The 23644-nt window shown below is 38.8% G+C and overlaps 1 protein-coding gene across 6 annotated transcripts; it reads left to right on the forward strand.

Moving 5' to 3' along the window:
- Positions 1-691: 691 nt before the first annotated feature.
- ITP (ion transport peptide) lies at positions 692-23596 on the forward strand. 6 transcript variants are annotated; one of them, XR_011417716.1, is made up of 5 exons: positions 7462-7802; positions 9041-9279; positions 20282-20499; positions 21413-22725; positions 23223-23596. XR_011417716.1 is itself a non-coding variant. In XM_017159825.3 (3 exons), exons 1-3 carry the CDS (start codon positions 15748-15750, stop codon positions 23329-23331), a joined length of 399 nt encoding a protein of 132 aa, XP_017015314.1. In that variant the 5' UTR covers positions 15417-15747; the 3' UTR covers positions 23332-23596. The 6 variants fall into 6 exon arrangements, 1 of the variants encoding a protein (XP_017015314.1); XR_011417717.1 differs by lacking the exon at positions 7462-7802 and adding an exon at positions 8566-8973; XR_011417718.1 differs by lacking the exons at positions 7462-7802; positions 9041-9279 and adding an exon at positions 692-765.
- The last annotated feature ends 48 nt before the right edge of the window (positions 23597-23644 follow it).

Consider the following 23644-nt stretch of genomic DNA (forward strand, 5'->3'; position numbering starts at 1 on the left):
GTGAAAGGGGTTTCATTTAGCCCATACCATTCCCCTTCCCTTAGTTAATGTGACCTACAACCTTGGGCCCTCAATAAGCGCATATCGATGTGCATAATGAATCCATCATCCGAGTTCGCCTAACGATGTCCTTTTGTGCGCAAATTGAAAGGCGGGACTGGTTATCTGGCTATCCGGTTGTCCTGTCGCCAACGCGGCGTATGAGCAATTGCAATTGAGTGGGCGCACGGGGCGGATGGGGGATATCTTGGGCATGGGATGCTGCGATACCAAGGAGAGCAGGCGAAGACGGAGCCCCACTCGGCATGGGACGACAAGACACACATTAACACACAGCAGCGGACAAAGTGGCGATAAGAGCGCGTTTTAATCAACGTAATCATAATCATATGACCAGAACAGACATTCAAAAGGGGCCACAATCGTATAATTTATACGCTTTTCTTGGCTTGAGTTCAGTTTGAGTTGTGTGTCGAGTTTGAGTTTGCCTTTGCGTTTTGTGTCTCGGGGCTCTTTGTAATCAGCCAATACTAACCGCGTATTATGCAAAACCATCGGCACCACCGCCATATGCCCCCTTATAGCCACTATACCACCCCAGAGCCCTTGCATCCGTCTATTGGACGCAGATGAAGTGGCGCAGCGTATAAAAGCGACTTGGCCAGAAGTTTCGCAAACATTTTGGCATCGACTGAGTTTTGTGCTAGTCTATCTCTCTTGTTCATTCTGCGAATCCGTCAAACCGGCAAAAGGACTTTTAAAATGGTAAGTGGAAGGAAAGATCGTTGAGTTCCAACTTGGAATATTTAAAAAATAAATTAAATGTATCAAAACGATTTTAGAACAATCTATATTTTGTTCTCGAATCTAAAAAGGTTAATTTATTTTTAGAATATTTTTTTAATAATCATATATTCTTTGTAATGCCTAGATATTTTTTTTTAATTTTCCTAATGCTCAATAGAACTTTTCCCCCACCTATCCCCATAAATATCACACTTGCGTTTCTGTGTGGGATTGAAAAGCCGCTGAAACAGACACATTAACCCATCGATCGATTGATCGCTTGTGGTCGATTAGGCGGCTTTGGGCTTTGGCAATATATTTATGTAGTTTTTTTCTGAGCTGGCGTCTGGCCGGACTGGGTCTAAAAATAGATCTAGTTTCAATTACAGTGGAAACTAGTTTGGCGGCAGTGAGACAGAGAGGAAAAGCCATCGTCCCGGGCATTTGGCAATTGAAAATTGTTTGGAATTGGAATTGCTATTTATGTTGCGGCGCGTCTTGTCTCTCTAAATGGCATCGGTTATATCTGGATTTCCTAAGTGCCCATCACGAGTCAGAGTCACGAACCGAGATATACGGATACAGATACAAAGTACGAAAATACAGATACATCTGCAGATCGTTTTCGTTTCGCTTTGACCTTTGCGAGGCTCTGAGAAAGTGCCCGCGAGTCGAGAGTCGCGAATTGGGGTATATCTCGGATCTCGGATCTCGAATCTCGAATCTTAAAAGCCGAAATGCCTGGCATTTCCTTAAGTACCAGTACCATTTTTTCCATTTCTATCATTTGCGTGTGCGCCGCTCATTTAGTTTAAAAAAGCGGCAATTAGCCCGCTCAACTGCAGCTAAATTGACCGACCGGTCAAAGTCAAGTCGAGTGCAGCGTTTCTTGTTTCTTATTCACATTTTCTCTGGGCAGTGTGCATTATATAACCTTCTACCGACCGCATAACATAACTCCCATGGGTGTACTATATATTCTGATCCCCCCGATCGGCTTATTGAATCACACTTGTGCCACATTACAAGTTTGTTGACACTCCGCCGCGGCGTATACGTAATTTTTTATTGCAAGCAAAACTTGAATGTGCCATTCATATAAGAAAGGCATGATATATGAGCTGGGGGTAAAGTGGGAGCGCAGAATGCTCGTAAATCTAATCGCGAACAAGTCTACAATGTGTGTCCGTAATGCTTTCTATTCGCATTCGTAAAAGTACAGACCCCAACTTTCATAACTCAAGATATAATGGTTCCCCAAAGCATTTCGAATCCGATTTAGAGCCCTTCGAAATAAAAGTATATTTAAATAGTTTGTAATTTCAGCTTTCAGGGAACATTAAAATTTAAAAATACTAAATAAAAAAGCTTAAATCTAAATGGTAATATAAATTTAAAAAAAAATTTAAAAGTGTCAGATTTCACATTCGAACCCAAATTTTAAATTCGAAAATGTCGGTTTTGAAAAGATGGAATATTGGAAATGGGTCTGTAAATTGAGTTGCATTTATAAGCTTCTGCGGGTGCTGGAAGAGACAGAGACAGAAAGAAGGAGGGAGGGAAAGGCACAGAACGGAAATGGGCAATAATTTGCGACGCAAACTTTTTACATGCCACTTCCAGGCAACTCGAATTCAAACTCCAACTTCCCGGCGATTCTTCTGCGCTTTCCAAGCTGCGTGTGTGTGTGAGCGTATGGGTGGGAGGAGTCGCTCCCCTCCCACTGGAAGAAGCAGAGCGCAAGAGAGAGGGAGCGGCCTATGCTCACGTTTTCTTCGCGAGAGCCCGACTTACAGTTACATGCTTCAATTTCAATTAGCGAAACGTGCGCATGTGTGCGTGTGTGACACGGTGAGCTAAAGTCAGTGGACAGGGGCGCCGATTCGCCCAGCAAATGCAGGCGAACGGGGGCCAATTACCCCGATAACCCGATAAACAACGACCATGACTCTCTGCGTCGGCTGTGAATATGGATGTGGCTGTGAGTGTGGGTATGGATATGGATATGGTTATGGATGTGCATGTGGACTTATCACCCTCGAGAGCCACTTCCTTTGTTCGTCTAAAGACCCCTTAGAGGCGCTTGTCTCCTCGTCCGTGGGTGGTGGAGGGGGGCGGGGCGATCCGAGGGGTGGCACAGTGGGGTGGGTGGACAAGATTTGGGGCCGCATTGTCTCACAGACACACGAACACTCGCAAATGAAACGAAAAGCGAATCAAACCGCTGGCACATGCGTGCTCTTTCGAGCAACCAGCGTTCCAAATATCCAGCGAGGGGAGATCTTGGAGTTTGCCTTAAACTTTTAAGAAGGAGAAATACAGAGGTTTGTTATCCCATTTTAAGTGGCCTGAAAGAAGGATGGATTACCTGGATAGTTAAGTTACGTTTGTTGGAAATAGGCTCAAAAATAAATTCATTCAAAGTTATAAAATTCCTAAATAAACATACGAGAAATTCTGTTAATCTAACACTCAATAAGAAGCGTTTTTATGAATGATCAGAGTGATTACTCTTTAAAATTAGTGAGTAAATCAAAGGTGTTTAATGCTAAAAATAATATTGATTTAAATGAAAAAACATTTAATAATATTTTGACAACTTTTCGATCCGCCCTCGACCCCTCCACAATGTCCGTGTGTGTTGCGGGTGTGTGTGTGTGCATGGCAGAACGGTCCCCAGCATTTTGACATTTAATGTTTGCAGTTAGTCTGCTTTCGCTTCTCATGCGGTTTGGGGTTTTCCTCCTTCCTTCCTTTGGTTTCGCCGGAAAATCCTTGTCTCGCGATCGCGTCCGTTGCCTTGGCTATATATGTACATCTATATAGATGCCACCGATGTGCAAATATTTTGAGCTAAAATATATTAAGTGCGCTGGATAAATACGCAAGTACACACATACTGTCTGCAAATAAATATATGTGTGAATAATCGCTGCGAACGTGAGAATCGCGCTGGCGTTGCAAGTTCGCAGTGCAGTTGTTGTTGTAACATCGATGTGGAGTGTCAATTATGTGGAAATATATTTACAAAGATGCCCCCCAGTGCGTGAGTGTGTGAGTGAGTTCTCCTGGCACTGAATGTCACTAAAAGAGCGAAGGGGAGAGAGCGCGAGTGTGGGAGTGGAAGTGGGGCTGCTCTCTTTCCAGTGCGTGTAGATCAGTTACCGCCAGCAACAACAGCAACAACAACAGCAACAACAAACAAACAAACAAGCGACAATTCACATTCATTTCCATTCATTGCTGCGATTATCGTCAGTTTTGCTTTGCTCTTTCACCACGCACCACGAATACGAATACGAATCAGTGGGTGAAAGGAAGTGGAAGTGAGAGTGTGGAGAGTGTGAAGAGTGGAAAAGTGGAAAGCACAGAGCAGAGAAGAGAGTGTCGCGTGTGAACCGTAGGAAAATGCGAGGGGGGAGCGGATAAGGAGATTAAAGCGAATGAAGAGGAAGCAGCAACAATCGAAAAGTTCGCTCTGGGCACGCCCCCTTATGACGCCCCCTGTGACGCGTTATCAGCGGACACCCAACAAACACAACAAACACAAAGACCTGACCAAAATCCACACAAAATGGCGATAAACTCGAGTGCCAGAGAATCGCCGCGGGTCTAAAACCAAAAAAAAGTTCGTTCTCTTTAACAAAAACAACAAAAAAGAAGGAGGTAAACAAACTCGTTTTTGCCCCACAACAACAATACCACCCCCCCGAAAATCCCGAGAGAGATCCCAAGAGAACCCACCAGAATCAGCGATAAGCATCCCAAAGTTTGGGTGGCCCAGTCCACAGAAAACCCCGCACCAAACCCGAAACAAGCGCCTAAGGTAAGCTCAATTTCGATTCTTCGCTGCGAAATACCATTTCGCATTCCAACACTCGGAAAAACAAGCTGGATTTCGAATCTTGAAGATAATACAGGAAAGTCTTTTATTCCAGAACAGGGAAAGAGGAATATTGAAACATAATATTATAATTTTAAACCGAGTTGAGTTTAATCTGAGCACTTTCTTTAGCCAGAAATATATTATAGAACTTTCTTGTAAATTCACTATCGATAGAAGAGAATTACAGGACCACCTTCAATGGGTTTCATTGATTTTCGCTCAGTGAGCTGTGATCGACATTCGCGAATTTGTCCGTTTGTTGATTGTTTGCATTCGCATTTAGCGGTGTCACACCCTTTTTACAAGTTCAGCTTTTGTTCGTATCAGATCGGATCGGATCGGGGGTCTGGCCCACTTGGAGGTTAATAACATTGTGGCCACCAAGTACAGTGGATCCGTAATTCCGTAAATAGTCGGCGGCCCTGTCCCTGGCCCTGCATTATTTTTCCGACTATGTATCTTATGTATCTTAAATGAGGGGCACAAATTCGTGTAAAAAGAAATTGTTACAAGGTCAGTAGTTTTGAGTTCGAGCGGTATATGCATATTTACTCATCATAATTTCGGTTAGGCTTAAAATTAATCCAAGTGAGTGTGTGCATATACATTCATATGTCAGTCAAGATTCTCTTGAGGCAATTTCCGGTTCCGTTATTTAAATCTGTAATGGGTGCTCCATTATGTTCGTTTGTGTGTGTGTGTGTGCGTGTAAAGTGTCGCTATGCCACGGCCATTATATATAATTCACATCCCAATTGATCAGCTTTTGCCTGTGGGAAACTCTTTAATCTGATCATCAAATTTGTCTTAATATCTGTTAAATTAAATCGTTTTATTAAATTACTTATTTAAGCTTTGCATAAGCTTTACTTTCTACATTTTTAGGGGCTCTGATGTTTACTTTGGTATGACTATGTCGTTACTTATATACCGGATCCCTAACTAACTATTTTGTCTACGAATTTCTTATAATTGAGTCATTATATTATTCGGTTATGATCTTTACTTTATGCCGATGTCAAAGCTTTTATTCATAATAATAAACTTCCGATATTGAGAGTACTCATGTTCGTTCTTAGCTTTCTTATCTCTAAAATTAGTATTACTCTTACTATCTTGATGACTTTTTTATTGCATACTATTCGGAGCATCTAAATCATAAATAAAGACCATGTATTATTCCTAAGCCCTATAGACAGCTTATATAATGACGTTACCTTACGAGAAATACGATCATAATATAAATTAGAACATTTACGTCAGTTATATAAGACCATAAAATGTCACAGAAGTCCGTTGAATAATATTTTTCCATCGATCGGTTTTTTTCCATTTGTTTGGATTCCAGTTTATCTGGGGGAACTGAGTCATCCAGACTAAGTACGTGTAGAGTACCCCGGGATCCTCTGACCCCAAGCACCTCGAATTGAATTATGCTAATTGGGCGGCGATATCCCACCCGATACGGCAATGACCAAAATTGGTCATTAATTGGATTCGGTTCTGTTTAATAACAACAATGGTGGGACTGGGACTGGGAATGTCCAGCGGGGTGAAAAGGTACGCTTGCATGATGAATTACGCCTAATTAGATTGATCAACAGCAAGTGCAATCGCAAGTGGCAGACAGGTGACGCGTCGTCAATATCTACACAATTCCAGCAAGGTGTTATATTATTATCAATTTGATTAGCACTCCTCATGGGAGATTCTGTTCTCTTGGGGCTAAAAAGGAGTAATTCCAAGTAAAACGCAGGTACACCCAAAAAAAAAGCCATAGAAACAAAACTGTTGTTACATGAATTCTACACTATTGGGTGTCAAATTTGCATCAGTAAGATGAGTATTAAATGAATACTTTCAAAAGTATTAAATTGAAACTTTCGGTATAGAAGAGTTAACACTTTCGATTTTTTTTTGGGTGTAGTTATATCAGAAAAAAAGAATATCATTGGCGTGCCGATTTTATATGAAAAGTTAAATATTAAATATTTCACATCTTATCGAGATTTTCGCTTTCAATAGTATTTGACTTATACTAAAATAAATATTTTTTAAATATTTTTTTTTATTTCAACACTTTTAATAAAAGGATTTAATAGCAAATACAATATTTATATATACTACCTATATGAAATTTTGTGAAAAATATTTATACAAATAATTCACATGAAATAATATTGTTTTATTTGCTTACATAAAGATTTTTCTGATATTATATCTGTTGAAATATTTTAATGAATTTGAATTGTAAAGTAATTTTCAAAGGTTTTCACAGGACCTATTTTAAGATCATGTTCGCATAGACGAAGTTCCGGCTTCTAGGTGAAAAAAGCCTTGTCATCGTTCGCCTGAGAGTTTTGGTCTATGATTTTCCCCTACTCACTTAAAACAATGGAGATTGCTCTGCAATTATCGCAATAGGTAATTGCATTGATTAGCAATTAGGTATTACATATAAATATACATACCTATAGATGTAGGGGAAACCCTAAACAAGAAGCAAGAACAGTTATACCGGCGTAAAGGCAACAAGTGGTTGAGAAAAGCGGGAAAAGAGAGAGAGAGAGCGAGCGAGAGAGGGAGAGAGACGGCGCTCTCGATCGGCGCAACACTCATACAGATACGGATGCAGATACAGATACAGTTTCGAGTGCTGCGAGAGCGCTGCCTCTGCTTCTGCCGCAGTTGCGCTGTCGCTCTGCCTCTGCCGGCGCCGACTGCGCAGCGGGTCGCTCACTTAAAATACAATGTTACCGCCGAGTTGAATATTAATCCTTAAACGCAAAGCAACAAGTAAGCATCGCAGCGCAGCGCATTGCAGCCAAGTTGAGATACTAAGATACTCAGATACTCCGGTTTCGGTTTTCAGTTCTCAGTTTTGAGTTTCCCTACATACATATATCGAATATATACCAAAAGGCCGGGCCAAAAGTGTGTGCAAAGTGTGTTTATAACGTCTAACGAGGGAAAACCTTTTGAGAAAAGGTCACAAAACCGCAACCTACAACCTACAACCTGTAACCCCTGCCGAAAATCCCGAAAATCTCGTGCCGGTCGGTGCCCAGCACTGAAAAATCGAAATCCGTCGAAAACGAAAAAGAGAAACAACAAACAGAATTACGAAAATGTAATAAACGTTAAACGTTTAATTATAAACAAAATAAAAAACTTGGAGCAGCTTTCAAGATTGGCAGCAATTAACACCGGGTCGAAATAAACGAAATAAAAAGTCACAAATGGCACAAATCCCAATCGAATGTGGAAAAGTACTGGCGAGACATTAAATGGTCATTATGAGCTTAACGCCAGGAGTTGCTCAGTTTTTTACCCAATATCCTACATTGTATCGCCCATACCCCCTGTACCACATCCAATTGCTTATCTGTAATCTTTGTCCGCTTTGTCAGACGTCAGTTGACCGAATTCGAATTCAACTACCTGCTGCTTATGGCCAACTACTATATGATATTAAGGCCCTTTTCGCATGATGTTGCCACCTTGCAGCAGGGGCCTTAAACCATCTCAATCTCAGTCCGAGTCTCTTTTGGTCAGTGTTTCTCCGCCTCCTCCGGGTTTTTTGTTCTCTGGTTTTTATATGTTTTTTTGTGTGTCGTCAAGCCAACAGAACAACTTTCGTTCGATGCTCAAAACGATATTGATCCGGGCGATGATGTCATAAGTGACCCTAGGGAACTGGAGTTTCGGAATTCGGATACCGAAAACAAACCAAAATCCCTGCTGACTTCGCATTTCCTCGAAATCTCGCATTTTAATCGCCGGCGTCTAGCGCTGACTTCGCTTTGATTTTAATAGTGCGTGTGCAACAGGAAATACAGTACGCATTTTATGCTGGGAAACCGAGCAAACCGAGAAATACACACACTGTTTTTGCTTTTCATATGTGCCGTATTTATTTTTTGCCTGAAAAACACTTCCGACATTTTAAATGCAGCCAGCGAACCGGCTAAATAAATCAACATCATCTCACTGCAGTAGCAGTTGCAACTGGGCCCTCTGCCGACTTTGCCGACTTTGCTGATTTTGCTGACTTCGCCAATGCATATAAATGATTTTAATCAACGACAGCGGCGGCAGCAACATTAATAACAATAAATGACAATCAGCGATCATGCCAGTTTGCATATGGATATATGGATATGCGGACTTGTAAGGAACCCGAACGAAATACAGTCCAATTTAGATGTCAAACGGGAGATACTTTGACTTCGACTTTGATCGGTGATTGCTGTCAATCTTGTGCCCAAGCTGATCGGTTATCCAGGTTGCATAAGAAACGAGTGATTAGAGTCGCATTAAATTAAAGTTCGTGGGAAAGCAGAGCTAACGTTTTTATTTCCATTTTAGATAACCCAATAATCCAACGCTAAACGCAAACATCTGCGGCCAAACAACTTAAAAACTGTGTTACACCCGAGTACTTAAACAGCAAACAACCAGTACTTAAGCAAACATTTCGTTTCGACATTATACAATAATTAGAAACCCAAACAAACGACTTCTTTCTCGTCTCGCCTCGAGAAAATAAAATAAATCATAAAACAAGCAACAGAAAAGCATTCGCTATGAAGAAGCTGTCACTAAATGTGAGTATCAATCTGGTCGGGCCATCAACACTCTATATGTATAGTACCTCTTGATACGAACATGTTGTCCCAACAAAGGGCCTTCCTTTAAAAGGGGGGCGTGGCTCGGGGGGAAGTTCACTTTTCAAGTTCAGGAATTCCAAAGGGGCGGGGGAAAATGGTGTGGTATAAGATGCGACCATGTCATGTTAATGAACTTGAAAAGAAAAGACGAAGATCATGATCCAGAAGTCCAGAAGAATGATGTGATGATGGCAGCACCATGACGGAGTTGCTTTCTTCACTTCTTCAGAAGTCGATGACGCTGGGTGTTAAAATTATAAAGTTGAGCAGAAACCGCGGGTCCCGAGTCGCCAATTGAAGGGAAAATTGAATGGAGACATTCAGGTCAATTGAAAAGTCTGACGAGCTGGCAAATCGAAGAATATAAATCGATTGCCAGAGATCATAGTCCGATGTTAGAGGATCGTAAAATCTAGGTTTTTCCATCTGTTAATAAGCAAATCAAATTCTAAAATACAGAAATCAGTGTTTCTCTTTTAAGATAACTGTTTATCTAATTTTTTATTAAACAGTTACGATCTCAAATTTAAGATTGATTTAATTTAAACATCTTAACTTAAAAGCCGTTTCTATCATATAGGTTTTTTTTTTAATTACAGTTTAATAAACAAATTTTACATTATTAATTATTAGATCTTCTGAGAAACTCTATGTTCTTTTGGTTAGGGATTTCTTGATATATATTTTCTATCATTTTCAAAGCAACCTGATTTCTTTTTTATGATACGAAGAAAGCTTTTCCTTAGAACCCGTTTTGTTTGTAGATTCTAAGTGCACATAAACCTATTTCCCTGCCAATATTCTGTTAAATGGTTTTTAATTTTTGCTCTTTTCAAATCGCAATATTCCCCGAATCGCCCACTATTATTTGGTATTGGCTTTTGGTCAACGGTCAATGGATTGACCTTCGCCTCTTGCGAAGTGGCTTGCCAGAGACTGAAGTGGCTCTAATTGAATTCTGCGATAAATCACTGCCACGCGCCACCTCAGTCGTACGCCATATAGCATATATCACAGATCCCCTGATCTCCCACAGATCCTCTTTCTCCTCCGCAACTCTGGCTAATTGAAAAGCAATTGTGGCGCACTCAACTAGGCGAGTGTGGGTCTCCGCCGGGGTTAATGTGTGGCAAAATAAGAAGAAGGAACAGATACCAGAGTCCAGATACAAATGTATTTCGCAGATACGCGACTTTGATGTTGGCAACTCAAGAGACCGCCGCTTCTTCTCCTGGCTCTCCAGTCATTGGCCATATACCATACAATATACAATATGCATATGCTTTTAGCATGCAGCCGAGTATATGTATAAAGCTACATATATTCTCTGGCCGATGCTTACTTATAATTGTATCTTGTATCTTGTACGTTTGTGCGCCGTAACATCTGCCAACTGTTCCCGACTTGTCGTTTGGCTTATTTTCTGCAGTTCAATGCCCCAAAACCCTGTTGCTCGAAGTTAGTTTGCCCTTTCGATTGATTATTTCTGGGATAATTATTATTGCAGATTTCCATGAATCAAAAAATCAATCACTTGGATAAGTCTTGGATATCAAAACCACTTACACTATATCCACAAACCCCTTATCATTTATCTCTGTCTCTAAATACGACAATACCAACTCCATGACTCAACAATAATTCAAAGAATTTCGGAGTATATTTGCCCCTATATATTGTGGTTGGAAATTACTCTTAATCATAACCGTAAGCCATTCACATTGAAATTGGCTGATGCAACCGCAAGGTTTTATGGCCTGTCTGCAAATAAAATTTATTTCTGCCTTTTATGGCCATGCCCCGCTAACTCCAAACTAGTCGTAAAATGCACACATATAATTATCAATTTGTGCTGAACGAATCAATTAGGCTGATACTAATAAATGATCGTTAAATTATTAATGGGTTCTTATGTCAGCGGCAGCAGGCAAATGAAATGCTGTAATAAGCCATGAAAATTAACAACAAATTGACAAAACGCCATTAAAACTTCACAATAAACAATAACAATAATAACAGCGGCAGCCAAAACAAGAGTAAAAACAAAAAATAAAACAATAAATACAAAGGCGGCTGAAAACGGGGGCCCGTCGAGTTTAAAACGATGGAGACCCACGACGACAGGTTACCAAATACGTTTGCCTGCGAGTTTATGTCTGCGATATACAAATGTTAATGATTGATTTTGTGTCATGTAATCGACGACTTCAAGACTTCGACTTGGGGACCTGGGGCTGAAACTAGTTTCGAGGCATTTAGCCAATTTAATTGACGTCAACTGGTACGATCCAATGCGATTCGATCCGATCTCCTCGCGCACATTTCTTCCGTCCTTGGCCGTACGACAATTGCAATTGCAGTCGCAATAGTTGTTGCCGTTGCTCGGAGTTGTAGGTGACCTTATTAGACCAAGAGAATTGGCCAATGGAAAAACCGAATGGAATGTGAAAAAGCCCCAAAAAAAAGCAAAGCTATTTAGACAGAAAAAAATAACCCAATAAAAAATTCAATTTTTATCCGTATAAATTAAGTAATTAAATATTTTCGATGTATACCGTTTGTGTCAGGTCTAAAATTATTATTCCAATCCCTTGATATAAAGAAGCAATTTAAACTTATTTCTATAGAATATGTGAGTAAGACCACATTAGCTTTTTGGTCACGAAACGAGACTTAGTGCTGCCCTTTATTTCTTGCTGTGCATCACTCCGTTTGGGGCATTTCTCGAATTCTTGGAATGCACGAGCCATACGATTGTATTGGCTGTATTTGTATCTGTATCTGTATGTCAGCCGGTGTACTGATTGGTTATAGCCAGCTTATTCAGCTGTTGCCAAGTGCCGCTTCTTTTTTCTCCTTCTCCGCACGACTTTATTCACACCCGATCGTTCAATGGCCGTTCATTGTAATTGGTTCTTTGATCGTGATAGCCTCGCACTTTGCCAGTGACTCATTTCCGTTTTGACATTCGCGGCATGGCCAATGTGCACACTTGTATTTGCCAAATTCTCTAAACGAAATCTCAGAAATATAGGTCGTCACTTTGGAATATTTCAAATATTTTGGGGGTGTATTTTTGGTTCCGTTAATTGCTGCCACGTTCAGCAAATTGGCAAACAATAATACCGGCAAAATGTTGAAGAAATCGGGGATATGCTATAAAATTGTATTTTGAAATGTACCTATAAAAGTATTTATTTAATATGTTCATTAAACTTAAAATGTTCCTTGATTTATAACTTAAGCTGTAATGTCATAACTTTTCCGTGATTGTTGATCTTATAATTAAATAATCAATGAGATTTCCAGAGACTTACAATTAAATCATTATGATATTTAATTAATTTCTGAGTTTCCCCCTTGCTCTAAAGCCAAGTTAAGCATCTTGAAGCTGGAACTCAGTAATTTCTATGTTCTCTTTTTAAGTTGTAATCTTAGTCGTAATCCCTAAGTAATTCACTTTCACTTCTACAAGTTCTATTTAAAATTTAAGCCTCTCGATCGTGACTTCATTTAAGGCGGATACTTTTAATCAGCTTAAGTGTGATGCTCATTGAGTGAGGATGGGATTCCGCGAAACTCCGAAGCAACCGAAAATAAACCACACCTTGCCATCACCGTCGATCGGTGATCAGTGATTTACCCCTTTCCCTTCTTTTCCCAGATCCTCAGTTTCTCAGTTTCTCAGATCCAGATGAGAAGTCCAGCTGCGGGGCGTAATGGCCCTATCGAGAGCTCAACACCCGCTGGGTAACGTTTCATTAATACGATTCACGTAGCCATAACACTCAGATCGAGTGCGATTCCGATGCGAGGGGCAAAACTTAATTATGTGATTTACAAGCTTTTCGATTTTATTTAAAACAAAGCGATTGGCGGTGTAAAAGTCGCAAAAAAAACAACAGAAAATTGGAACAATCAGCGCGAAAAAGGCGATCTTTCTCTCACTCTCTGAATATTTTGCAAATAATTTCCTCAATGGACTTGTTTATTTATACACGCGAATTCAAAGCACACATAAGTAAATATTTGCGAGAGCGAAACGTGTGACACGCTTCTGTGCGCCGCTGCCCCCAACATCTGCCTCACATTCGGATACCAGATACAAGATACAAGATACAAATTCCGACTCAAACTCAAACTTTGGCTCAAAGTTGGCCGCCTCGTTGAAAAAAAAAATAAAAGCCGAGTCGAGTATGATAATTTGGCGTGCATTTGGAAAACGAGCTGAAACCAGTTCGCCATGCTAAATTGTTTTGCTTTCAATTAAACTAATAAAAAGCCAATTGTCGTGTGTGAGTGAGTGAGTATCTATGTGAGTCTGTTTGCTTGTCTGTTTGTGCCAAATGGTCGCCCAACTGGCTGGCAAAATCGCGCGACAACGTCAGCAGCAGATACAATATATACAAAAAAAAGATATACTGCATTTCTCGATCGCATGTCGTTTGGATATGGTTGCTATTGCTATTGCTATTACGTTGGATCCGATCGGATCGGCAGACAGAAAATGGTTTCAAAGTTTCACGGAGCTGGCAGATTAATTGGTCGGTCAGTGCAACCTGGCGTATGAGTGATGCGGGGATTATGGAATTCCATTCTGGCTAGCGAATATCTAATAGTTAGCAGAAATATTTGTACAATTTAGAATTATTTGGAAAAAACCATTGCTTATGAATAATGCAGGAAGGGAAATATGAGTTTAGAATTTTCAGAAACCCTTTTGATAAAATCTTTGACTGATTTCATCAGGGGTTATTTTCGTCCCATGAATATGAGTTTAGAATTTTCAGCAACCTTTTTGATAAAATCTTTGACTGATTTCATCAGGGGCTATTTTCGTCCCATGAATATGAGTTTAGAATTTTCAGAAACCTTTTTGATAAAATCTTTGGCTGATTTATTAAGATGCTATTTTCGTCTCATGACTGAAGAGTTCCAGTTCCTATAAATAGTTATAAAAAAACAGTTATATAATTATACAAAAATTCATGAACATAGTCATAAGTCGGAAATAGGTTCCCATCTGATTTGTCACAGTTTTTATTAAATGTTTTATTTATTTCTATTTAAGCTAGGTTTTTAAGAAAATTTTGAACTCATATTAATCATATTACTCATAAGCTGTAAAGATTTTCGGAAAACTGTTTGTACATTCTTAATTTAAAACAACTTTCCTAAGTTAGTATTTAGACAAGACAAGAGTAAATACTATATTTTAATGGAGTCAAGGCCATCTTAGTAACATCTAAGTAATATTTAACAAAAGCTGCCATGGGAAATCTAAACTAAATAAATATGGTTCTTAAAGTAAAATAACTTTTTTTAATAGTTTGAGAAAATCTAGATTTATTTGTAATCTATATAATACTATCGTAGGGTTTGAATAACTTAAAGGCAGACTTGGTAGTAAACTAGTTAATTAAGCAATTGAAATCTCCCAAATGTATGCAACGAATTCCATAGGCCCATTAAAACGCCTTCAATATCGAGTTTTTAAGGCGTCATAAAAACAATAAACAACTTGTGGGCAATTTATGCCAAGAACTTGCGGAAATTACTTCACTTGCGACAATTAACTCGACCGCTCGCTGAGTTTAGTCACAGCTTTTCAAATTAACCAGATAGAATCGGTTGAGAAATTTCCACTGGCAAGGCGGAAAATTTAGTTACAGCCTGATTAATTCACCTTCTTTTTTTCCACCTAGAAGAGGGAAGGGAAAAGCTGGGAAAGGCGGGCCCAAACTAGTTTAGTAATGGTTAATGGCGATTAGATATTCCGCGAGCGTGCCAGGACAAGTGCCGCTCTCCAGTGAGTTTTTCTTAACGGCTTTTGTTGGCCCGGCCCCGAATGATAAGCATTCGCATCACGTATACGCCTGGGTGTTCCACTCGCTCTCTCGTCTCTCCACAGGCGGCGATCTCTCAGATACTCAGATACTTTTTCGCCAGACTCGCTGTCGTCGGTTTCATTCGGCCGTATGTGTGTGTATCTCTGAGTATCTGTGTGGGCCGCCTGATAAGCCAAGCGGTAGCCATAGCCAACCAACCTCAACAGCGATCTTCAGTTTTATTTTCGTGCTGCCAACAAAAGTTGATTGCTCGCGCGCAGTTCGCTTTTCTGCTTTTCCACCTTTATTTTGTATTTTATTTGGTCTTTTCTTTTCGGTTGGAATCTCCCGAATCTCGTGCTGTTTGCCGACGTACTTGTGTCATCCTCTGTTTATCCAAGAGTTAACCAAAACGAGCTGCAAACGAGCCAAGTGCGCGGCCAATTGCCTTTCGGCAGACCTATTGCCAAGATCTATTGCGAAACAAATCGCGAAAAGACGATACGGCCATTCGCCATTAATCTCAATAATATCAATTGGATATATATTCAGATCACTTGACTCTGAGCTGTGGGCCATGCCCTCCGCCTCCCGCGAAAATCGCCCTTCGGATGGAAGCCATAGAATCGCTGCAATGGCAGCAGTCACTGTGAGTGGGGAGGATGTAAAGTTTGGCTAAAAATTAAGGCAAAACATGATCAAATCGGATATATATCGATAATTTAATTAGTAATTAATTTTTGAAGAGAATGAAAAGTTTCCAGCCCTAGAAAATTCATATTATTTTACAAGCTAAAGTAATTTAATATTTTGCTCGTTAATAACATGAATTATTTCTTAAAGCAATAGAAAAAATAGATCTAAAAAGATCTGTAATATTTTGAATATTTTGCTTAACTTAGGTAGTTAATATTTCTGGTTACTTTTTTAACCTTAGTCAAATAACTAATATTGCAGGAACTTCTTTACATTTTTCATAATATTTGCTAAGCCAATGCATCATAGTGATATAAAAAAATTAAAATTCATGGAAAACCAAGAGTCCCGTCTTATCTTCACCGTAAAAACACCTCCTAACTGTCCGTATATATCTAAGCAAAATAAAATCCCAGTCATGTGATGCAAGTGAATATTTATTTGGATGATGTGCGAAATGTGTTAAGTGAGATCTCCAAAAGAGAGTTAATAGGAAGCAATTTCATTTTCTCCAGTGCATACTGGCTCTTGGTTTTTCCTGTTTGGCACACCACCCCACCCGAGATTTCATGAATAAATGAATATTAATCGAAAACACATATCATGCAAATTGGTCGCGATCCCGAGACTCCTGCATGTCCATCAAATTAACAGCAGCGTTTAGTGATCCGCGCAGGCGCAGCTACACAGTAAAACAGTCGTTGTGCCAGTTAAACATATATACCCATGGATATATATATAGTCTGTAGTCTGTAGTCGCTGGTACCAAGCAGTCTCGCCATGAATGTTTATATATGCTGCTCTGTTGTTGTTCTGCCGCCAGCAGTGGTGTTGTTTTTGCGTGTCTAAGCACTTTTTAGTTGCGCCGTAAAACAAGAAAAATAAAGCGAAGGGGGCCTGTGTTTTATGTTTTGGCTTTCGGCTTTTGCCATGCTTGCGTAGCCAAGCGTTAAGACATATAGTAGTATCGCAATCTGGCGGATCTGTTGTATCTGCCGTATCTGGCATATAGAATGCACAGTTTTGCAGTCGCTTCAGTGCCGCCTTTTAATCCACATAATTCCCTGTGATGTGCATTTATCTTGCGATAACATTTCCCACATACCGAGACGATTTAAAGGGGAACTGATAAGAAATCGCTGGACTTGAACCCACCGTGTTTTCTATTAATAGGTTTGTAAAGGGGGAATCGACCTTGAGATGCCCATTGATGGGTGTATTTTGAACTGAATATTTAAATATTTAATTCTTAAGATATCATTTATATCCCGTTTAAAATTCGAGTATACCCATCTCTTCACCCACCACAAATAATTATAAACTATTGCGCAAAAAAGAATTCACAATCCGTCTTTCTGTCATAATTGGCATAATTATTTTCGGCTCATGACTTCATTCAATGTCGCCTGGCAGCAGCGACATAAAATAAAATAAGCATCGAAAACGGCGAAAACAGCAATAAAATCAAAGTTGAATAGTGTACAATCAGACAGGCAATCGGGTAGAACAACAACAAGAACATTAGCAATTGAGAGGCGTGCGTGCGACTCGCTCCAATGATTCAGTATTATATATATAATACCTACGTATATAATGGCATATAGAGCATATGGATGGTATGGAATTCGAATAATGGGATGAGTTGTATGTGCGACACGCTTCCAAGCTGAATTGATATTGATACAAAGCGCCGGCCGACAAATAAAATCAATTGGCAGCTAATCAAAAGTAAAATGCAAACAAATTGCCAGCACATGTCATCGGATCGAAGATGCTATATAGGATGGTAAATGGTAAATGGTATATGGCATATCAAGATCGAAGATATCAGGCTCCTTTTTACGATGATGACGCCATTCGATCGATCGACCGATGGATCATTCATTCAACTTCATCTTCGTCTCCTTCAACTTTCCCTTCAACTTGCCCTGCTCGATATTAAAGTAAACCCCACTTCCCTGCCCCTATACCATCCCTTTACCATGTTACATTATCTTTGACGCGTTTCGCATATCAATTATGGCATTCATGCGGCCGGCAAAAGAGCGTTAAAAATAAAAATAGCCGCCTGCAGCGAGCGATGATGCCATAAATCGTGCAACTCGAAGCCAATTATCACCAGATGCCTAACTTGAAAAGCCAAAGCCGAATCCGAATCCCAAACCATCGGGGGAAATCGATTCGAACTCTCGTACGCAAGCTGTTGCACTTTGCACTGGGACTTGGCGTCGTCGGGAGATCTCTGACGAAACAAATACTATATACTATATACCATAAGTGTTATATGGCTTGGGTTCCCCATTCGGCCGCAACTTGCACTTTTCCATGCGGTGATAAAGTGTCGCCCACACACGTGTGGGAAATCCAGCTGCCAATAATACTATTTGCGTAAAAGAAAATCTTTTTTTTTGTGGGTAATGCAAATGACAGAAAGCTTGTCTTTATCATTTTTAATTTTACCTTTCAAGTCGTTTCACAAATGAAATATTTTTAAGTATTGACAGTTAATATCAATCAATTTTAATGCAGTGAGTAATTTTCCGACCTTCCAGTTGGGTAAAAAATACACTTAAGTTTTTTATTTACAAATTAAATTTATTAATAAAAAAGATTGAAAAAAAATCAGTTTTAGTCATATAAAATACAATATAAATTATATAATGAGTTAAATATAGAACTTAAGGGTTCTTGTGGTATTAAGTATGACGACAGATGGAGTTTTTATAAATTTTATAACTATGACGGAACATTAAAAATATTTATAATAAAAACTTAAGATTATACTTGGGGTTATTTACTATGATGAAAAAAAAATTTCGTCATTATAATAGTCATTGAATATATATTTTATTTTTAGCAACTAATGGTACGCTTAAAATAGTACATGGGGTAATTAACTATGACGACTGATGGAAATATGTTTTTGTGAATATGACGCAATTAGTTTTTATTTTTAAATTTTTTGCAAAAAAGTATTGTTAATTTTATTTGAAGAATTTGTTTCGTCATTGGAAATAAAATATTTCTGTGAAATGAATTAAACTTTAGTCATACAAAACATAAAAATATAGTAATATTTATTATGAGATTAAAATAGTAGAAAATTCTGTTTGTTAGTATTGGCGAAAGATGGCATTATGTTTTGATGTCACAATTATATTTAATTATTTAAATAAAGGTCTTGAAAAGATTAGATTTCCTTCTTGCCAAATCTTTGATGTTTCACTTTCAAATAAATTTAAATTAAATCGACTAAAAGCATACTTTTATAAATTCCCCTCCGATTTATTGGAATAAACATGTATATATTTCGGCTAGGCCATCGGCAAGCGACTGATGAACTTTCCCAGAATTCCCCAATGCCCCATTCCCCATTTCTCGACATTTTCCCAGCCATCGGCCATAAATCAGCGCAGAAATGTGCTCAACTTAATTGAAGACATCAGCAAGGCAGTAAAAAATCAATTTGCCAAAGATCTTAGAGCGCACAGATCGTCGAGATTCAACAGCCAAAAATCGTTAAAATAATACAAATATGTATGAAAATCATTATCGGCACAAGAGCGCAGAAATGCCTTTCAAATTCGCTTTCATGTTGTTGTTGATACTTTTGCTCTCAAAATAGTCGACGTCGTTGTGTCTGCTTTGGATTTCATTGAGCATTTTTAAATTTTTCACGGAGGCTGGGGGGTTTGAAAGAATTTCACACATGTCATGTGCAAACAAACAATTGGCACAATGCGCAATGGAAAAATTAGCACTTTTAATCAAATTATTCAATAGTTTGGAATGCCTTGCTATATATACATATATATGTCAGCGCTGTAATTCTCGGGCGAGCGCGCAAATTGATAAAATATGCAAAGTAAACAAATATTTTGCTCTTTTTTGGGGGCCCGTCCATCCGATCTGTCTGCCTGTAAATTGGCTCTCCTTTGAGTCGCCAAAGCGGCAAACTTACATCATAAATTAAGACCCCGCCGACAGATGGCAAATAATGCAATAAACATTGAAATCGCCGGTGCTATTTATAGAGCTTTCCGGCGATAAGATCGTCTGCGGCAAAAAAAAAGCGAGAGACGGCAACTGCAATTGCAATTGCACCTTTGGGTTGAGGATGTGGGGCCCTATTTTTAGCCAGTCGGTTCGGATCGGCAGACGGCTGTCTTATAGACGAGGAGTAGTCTATTTATAGGGTTTTGGCCAGCAGCAGCAGCTTGATTGCCACCTGGTTAACCTGCCCTTGCCCCTGTCCTTTCACGAACCGATCTTGACTTGGCCCATATCTGCTTACCCAGAAAGAGAGAACTAGTCTCTACTGAGAACCCAAGCCAGTTAATTTATCGATCCTATAAATAGCCACCTATTTTTAACACGCATTTCCGGTTTCCCATTCTTTTTCGCTTTTTTCGCAGATGTGTTCCCGCAACATTAAGATCTCGGTGGTGCTGTTTCTCGTCTTGATACCAATCTTCGCCGCCTTGCCACACAACCACCAACTGTCGAAGCGCAGCAATTTCTTCGATCTGGAGTGCAAGGGCATCTTCAACAAGACCATGTTCTTCCGACTGGACCGCATCTGCGAGGACTGCTATCAGTTGTTCCGCGAGACGAGTATACACCGATTATGCAAGTAAGTTTCTTTTTGGGGGATTTGCGACCTTTAAGTATTTCGTATAACTAACCCTTTCAGCGATCGAGGCAAGGTCATATGTGTAGAGATCTTAAGTGCTTGAGTGCCTGAAACCCTGACACAAAAATAAAGGCGGTCTCGGGAAATGATCTCGGGGGACCTTCGGTTATTTCTAAACTTTATGGGCTCTTTCCTCGCCCAGCCCGCTACTTTCTCCCTGACTTTCTCGCACAGAGAAAACATAAATTCTTTTTTTAAATCTTTCTTTAAACTATAATTATGTTGATAGTGAAAATTAATAAAGACACTTTTAAATGTTAGAAATCAAATATTTAATATTTTCAAGAAAATTTAGATTTTGCTTATTTAAGGGATCCTAAAAATAAAGCTTATTTATAAATTTTTTTTATAATTTGTTGAAAAAGCATACAAAATTAGTTTCCAGGTCTTAACTAAACCATCGCATTTGCAGGAGTTCTCTAATCTTTAAATATTTCATCTCTTACTATAATATCATATTAAAAACCTTTTAGGTTGGAAATTTTCGTCTTTATTTTTCTCTGTGCGTCCCTCTATATCTGAATTTCTGTCTATTCGATGCAGGGCCAATTGTTTCATCCACGAGACCTTCGGGAACTGCCTGAAGGTGCTGCTGATCGACGATGAAGAGAAATCGCAGCTCGAGCACTACTTAAAAGTGATCAATGGATCGCCCTATCCGTTTCACAAGCCCGTCTACCACTAGACACCTTTCCTTTCTGACACTTTCGTTTTCTACTTCCGCTTCCGTTTCGACTTTCGTTTCCGTTTGCGACTTCATTTTCCTGATTTCCTATTTTAATTACCATTACCAATTTTGAGTTACCTTTACCGTTGTGTTTGATTTTCATTTTTCGTTTTATTTTTATTTTAGGAAAGACTGCTTTGATTCAAAATGGTTTGGCTCATGCCTGAAAGTGCTGTTAATACCCGAAGAGGAAATTTCGAACTTACAGCACTTTCTGAGGGTAGTGAATGGCTCGCCCATATCCTTCAACATGGGACCGGAAACATAACTCTAAGTTCCCGCCCCCCACACACACACACGCCCCAACTCACCCACACACTGATGAAAATCACTGCAAAAAAATAATGGTGGATTGGAAGTATCCCATCCAACTACAACCACAAATGCAGAGCCAGAACAAAGAAATCTAAAATATTAAAACGCCCAAATTTAATTCGTACTTATTTATTACTGTATGCCTAACAGTTTTTAGTGTATGTGTTTTTTTAAAAACGAATTATTTTTATTAATTTATTGAGAACGTTATGCGTTTGTTGTAAGTGTAACATAATCTGGGCGATTGAGAGATGAGCGATGATAAGGATTCGCAGATCTCACAACTCCCCAAAAATATACATATACATACATAGAAGCCGAAGTATTTATTTTTAAGTATTCTTAGCTTGTTTTATTATTATTGCGTTATGCGTTATGTATATAAAATAAACAAAACGGAATCCATTGTTTTTAATATCTATGTAATGTAAAATGATTACTTTTATTTTTGTATTTGTATTCTATTGTAAAATCAGCATTTAAATTTACATTTTACACGATTTTCCGCAAGGGCAAACAGATAAATATTAAAGAAAAACCTACAATCACACACACACAACACACACACCGCACACGAGACCGAAAGTATTTTGCAAATGTATTACCCTTACAATTTTGTGCTATTTTGTAAAGATTAAACCCCTAATTAGCATAAATCTGTTGGCGAAAAGAGCAAATATATGCCTACAAATATACATAATTAAAGCTAAAGCCTAACATTTATCCGAATACGAGAGTACACTACACACATACTAAATATTAGAAAAAAAGAATACGCAAGAACGCAATTTGTGCAAGACACAAACAAAAACCCCTGGTAAAAACACGCGAAAGGACTGCATTACAAATGCGGCAAAAACGATTATAAAACCCATGTAAAATAATAAAAGATAATCATTCGCTGGCTATTTGAGAGCATCAAAATTGTGATAAATGAGAATTAGAATGCGAGTGCGAGACGCGAAACGGCCAGAGATCCAGAGATACGAGAAAGGGATCGCTATAGAGGCGGCGAAAGAGACAGACAGCCGCCGGAGAAAGAGACCGCTATAGAGGAAAAGCAGCTGGCGACTTGCGCGCGTTTCTGGCGCGACTAAAAACGCCTGCTTACCGTTTTTGTTTTGGTACGTTTTTTATTTTATATTATTTTGTATTTAAAATTTGTTTTTTGATCTAGCAAGCAAACTAGATATTTTTAAGAATTTTTAAGAATTGTTCCTTTTTGAAAAAATTACTTTTTGAACCTGTTTTTCAAGTGGGTGGCAAAGTTTTTTGATACAACTTCCTTGAAAAATGTATGTTTTTAATTTCATCTGATATCTGTTACTATTTTGAACAGATATTTCTTTTTTCCTTTTAAAGGTTTTATTTAATTTATATCATAATTTTTGGACATTTTGGCTTAAACTTTTTTGTTAATTTTTTTAAACATTTTTCCTAAATCTTTTTGGAAAAAGCAGATATTACTGCAATATTTTGATACAAACCCAAAGCTGTGCGCAATTTTTTTGCAAATCACAATGCTTTATGCAATTTTTTTAGATTTTTGGCTCCCGTTTTTGATTAAAAATGTTAATAAAAGCCAGATTCACTAATCCCCCATCGATTTATTCCAAAACAGGCAAGAATGCTTCGGATCGCCCTTCTTCAACGCCTGCATAGAGGCTCTTCAGCTGCACGAGGAGATGGACAAGTACAACGAATGGCGCGACACCCTGGGACGCAAGTAAATCGGCGACTATCTGGGATCCTCTGGCACCGTCACTGGCACGAGCAGCTACTTAATTCTATAAACTATTAACTAAAACTATTATTACTGATAACTACTGTGGCAGAACACGGCACGAAACAATGGCAACCAGGAAACGATCGACCCGCGGAATGTGTACCACTTAGAGAAATAACTAAATTAGATAACAAGAGAAAGCAGATCAAAAATATTGAAAAAAAATGATTATGACGAAAACAATTACTAAACTATTACACGTTACTTATCCGCACCGATATCGAAAAACGAAGAAAATTGGTTTATATTTATTTGTA

This window comes from Drosophila takahashii, chromosome 2R, assembly GCF_030179915.1.
Source record: "Drosophila takahashii strain IR98-3 E-12201 chromosome 2R, DtakHiC1v2, whole genome shotgun sequence".
Lineage (NCBI taxonomy): Eukaryota > Metazoa > Arthropoda > Insecta > Diptera > Drosophilidae > Drosophila > Drosophila takahashii.

What these genes read in the sequence shown, in the direction of transcription:
- ITP (XM_017159825.3), top strand. Translation starts at nt 15,748, where the DNA reads ATGCCCTCCGCCTCCCGCGAAAATCGCCCTTCGGATGGAAGCCATAGA. An exon ending in CTGCAATGGCAGCAGTCACT is followed by an intron (nt 15,820 to 20,281) that starts GTGAGTGGGGAG and finishes CTTTTTTCGCAG; the next exon opens with ATGTGTTCCCGCAACATTAA. An exon ending in AGTATACACCGATTATGCAA is followed by an intron (nt 20,500 to 23,222) that starts GTAAGTTTCTTT and finishes ATTCCAAAACAG; the next exon opens with GCAAGAATGCTTCGGATCGC.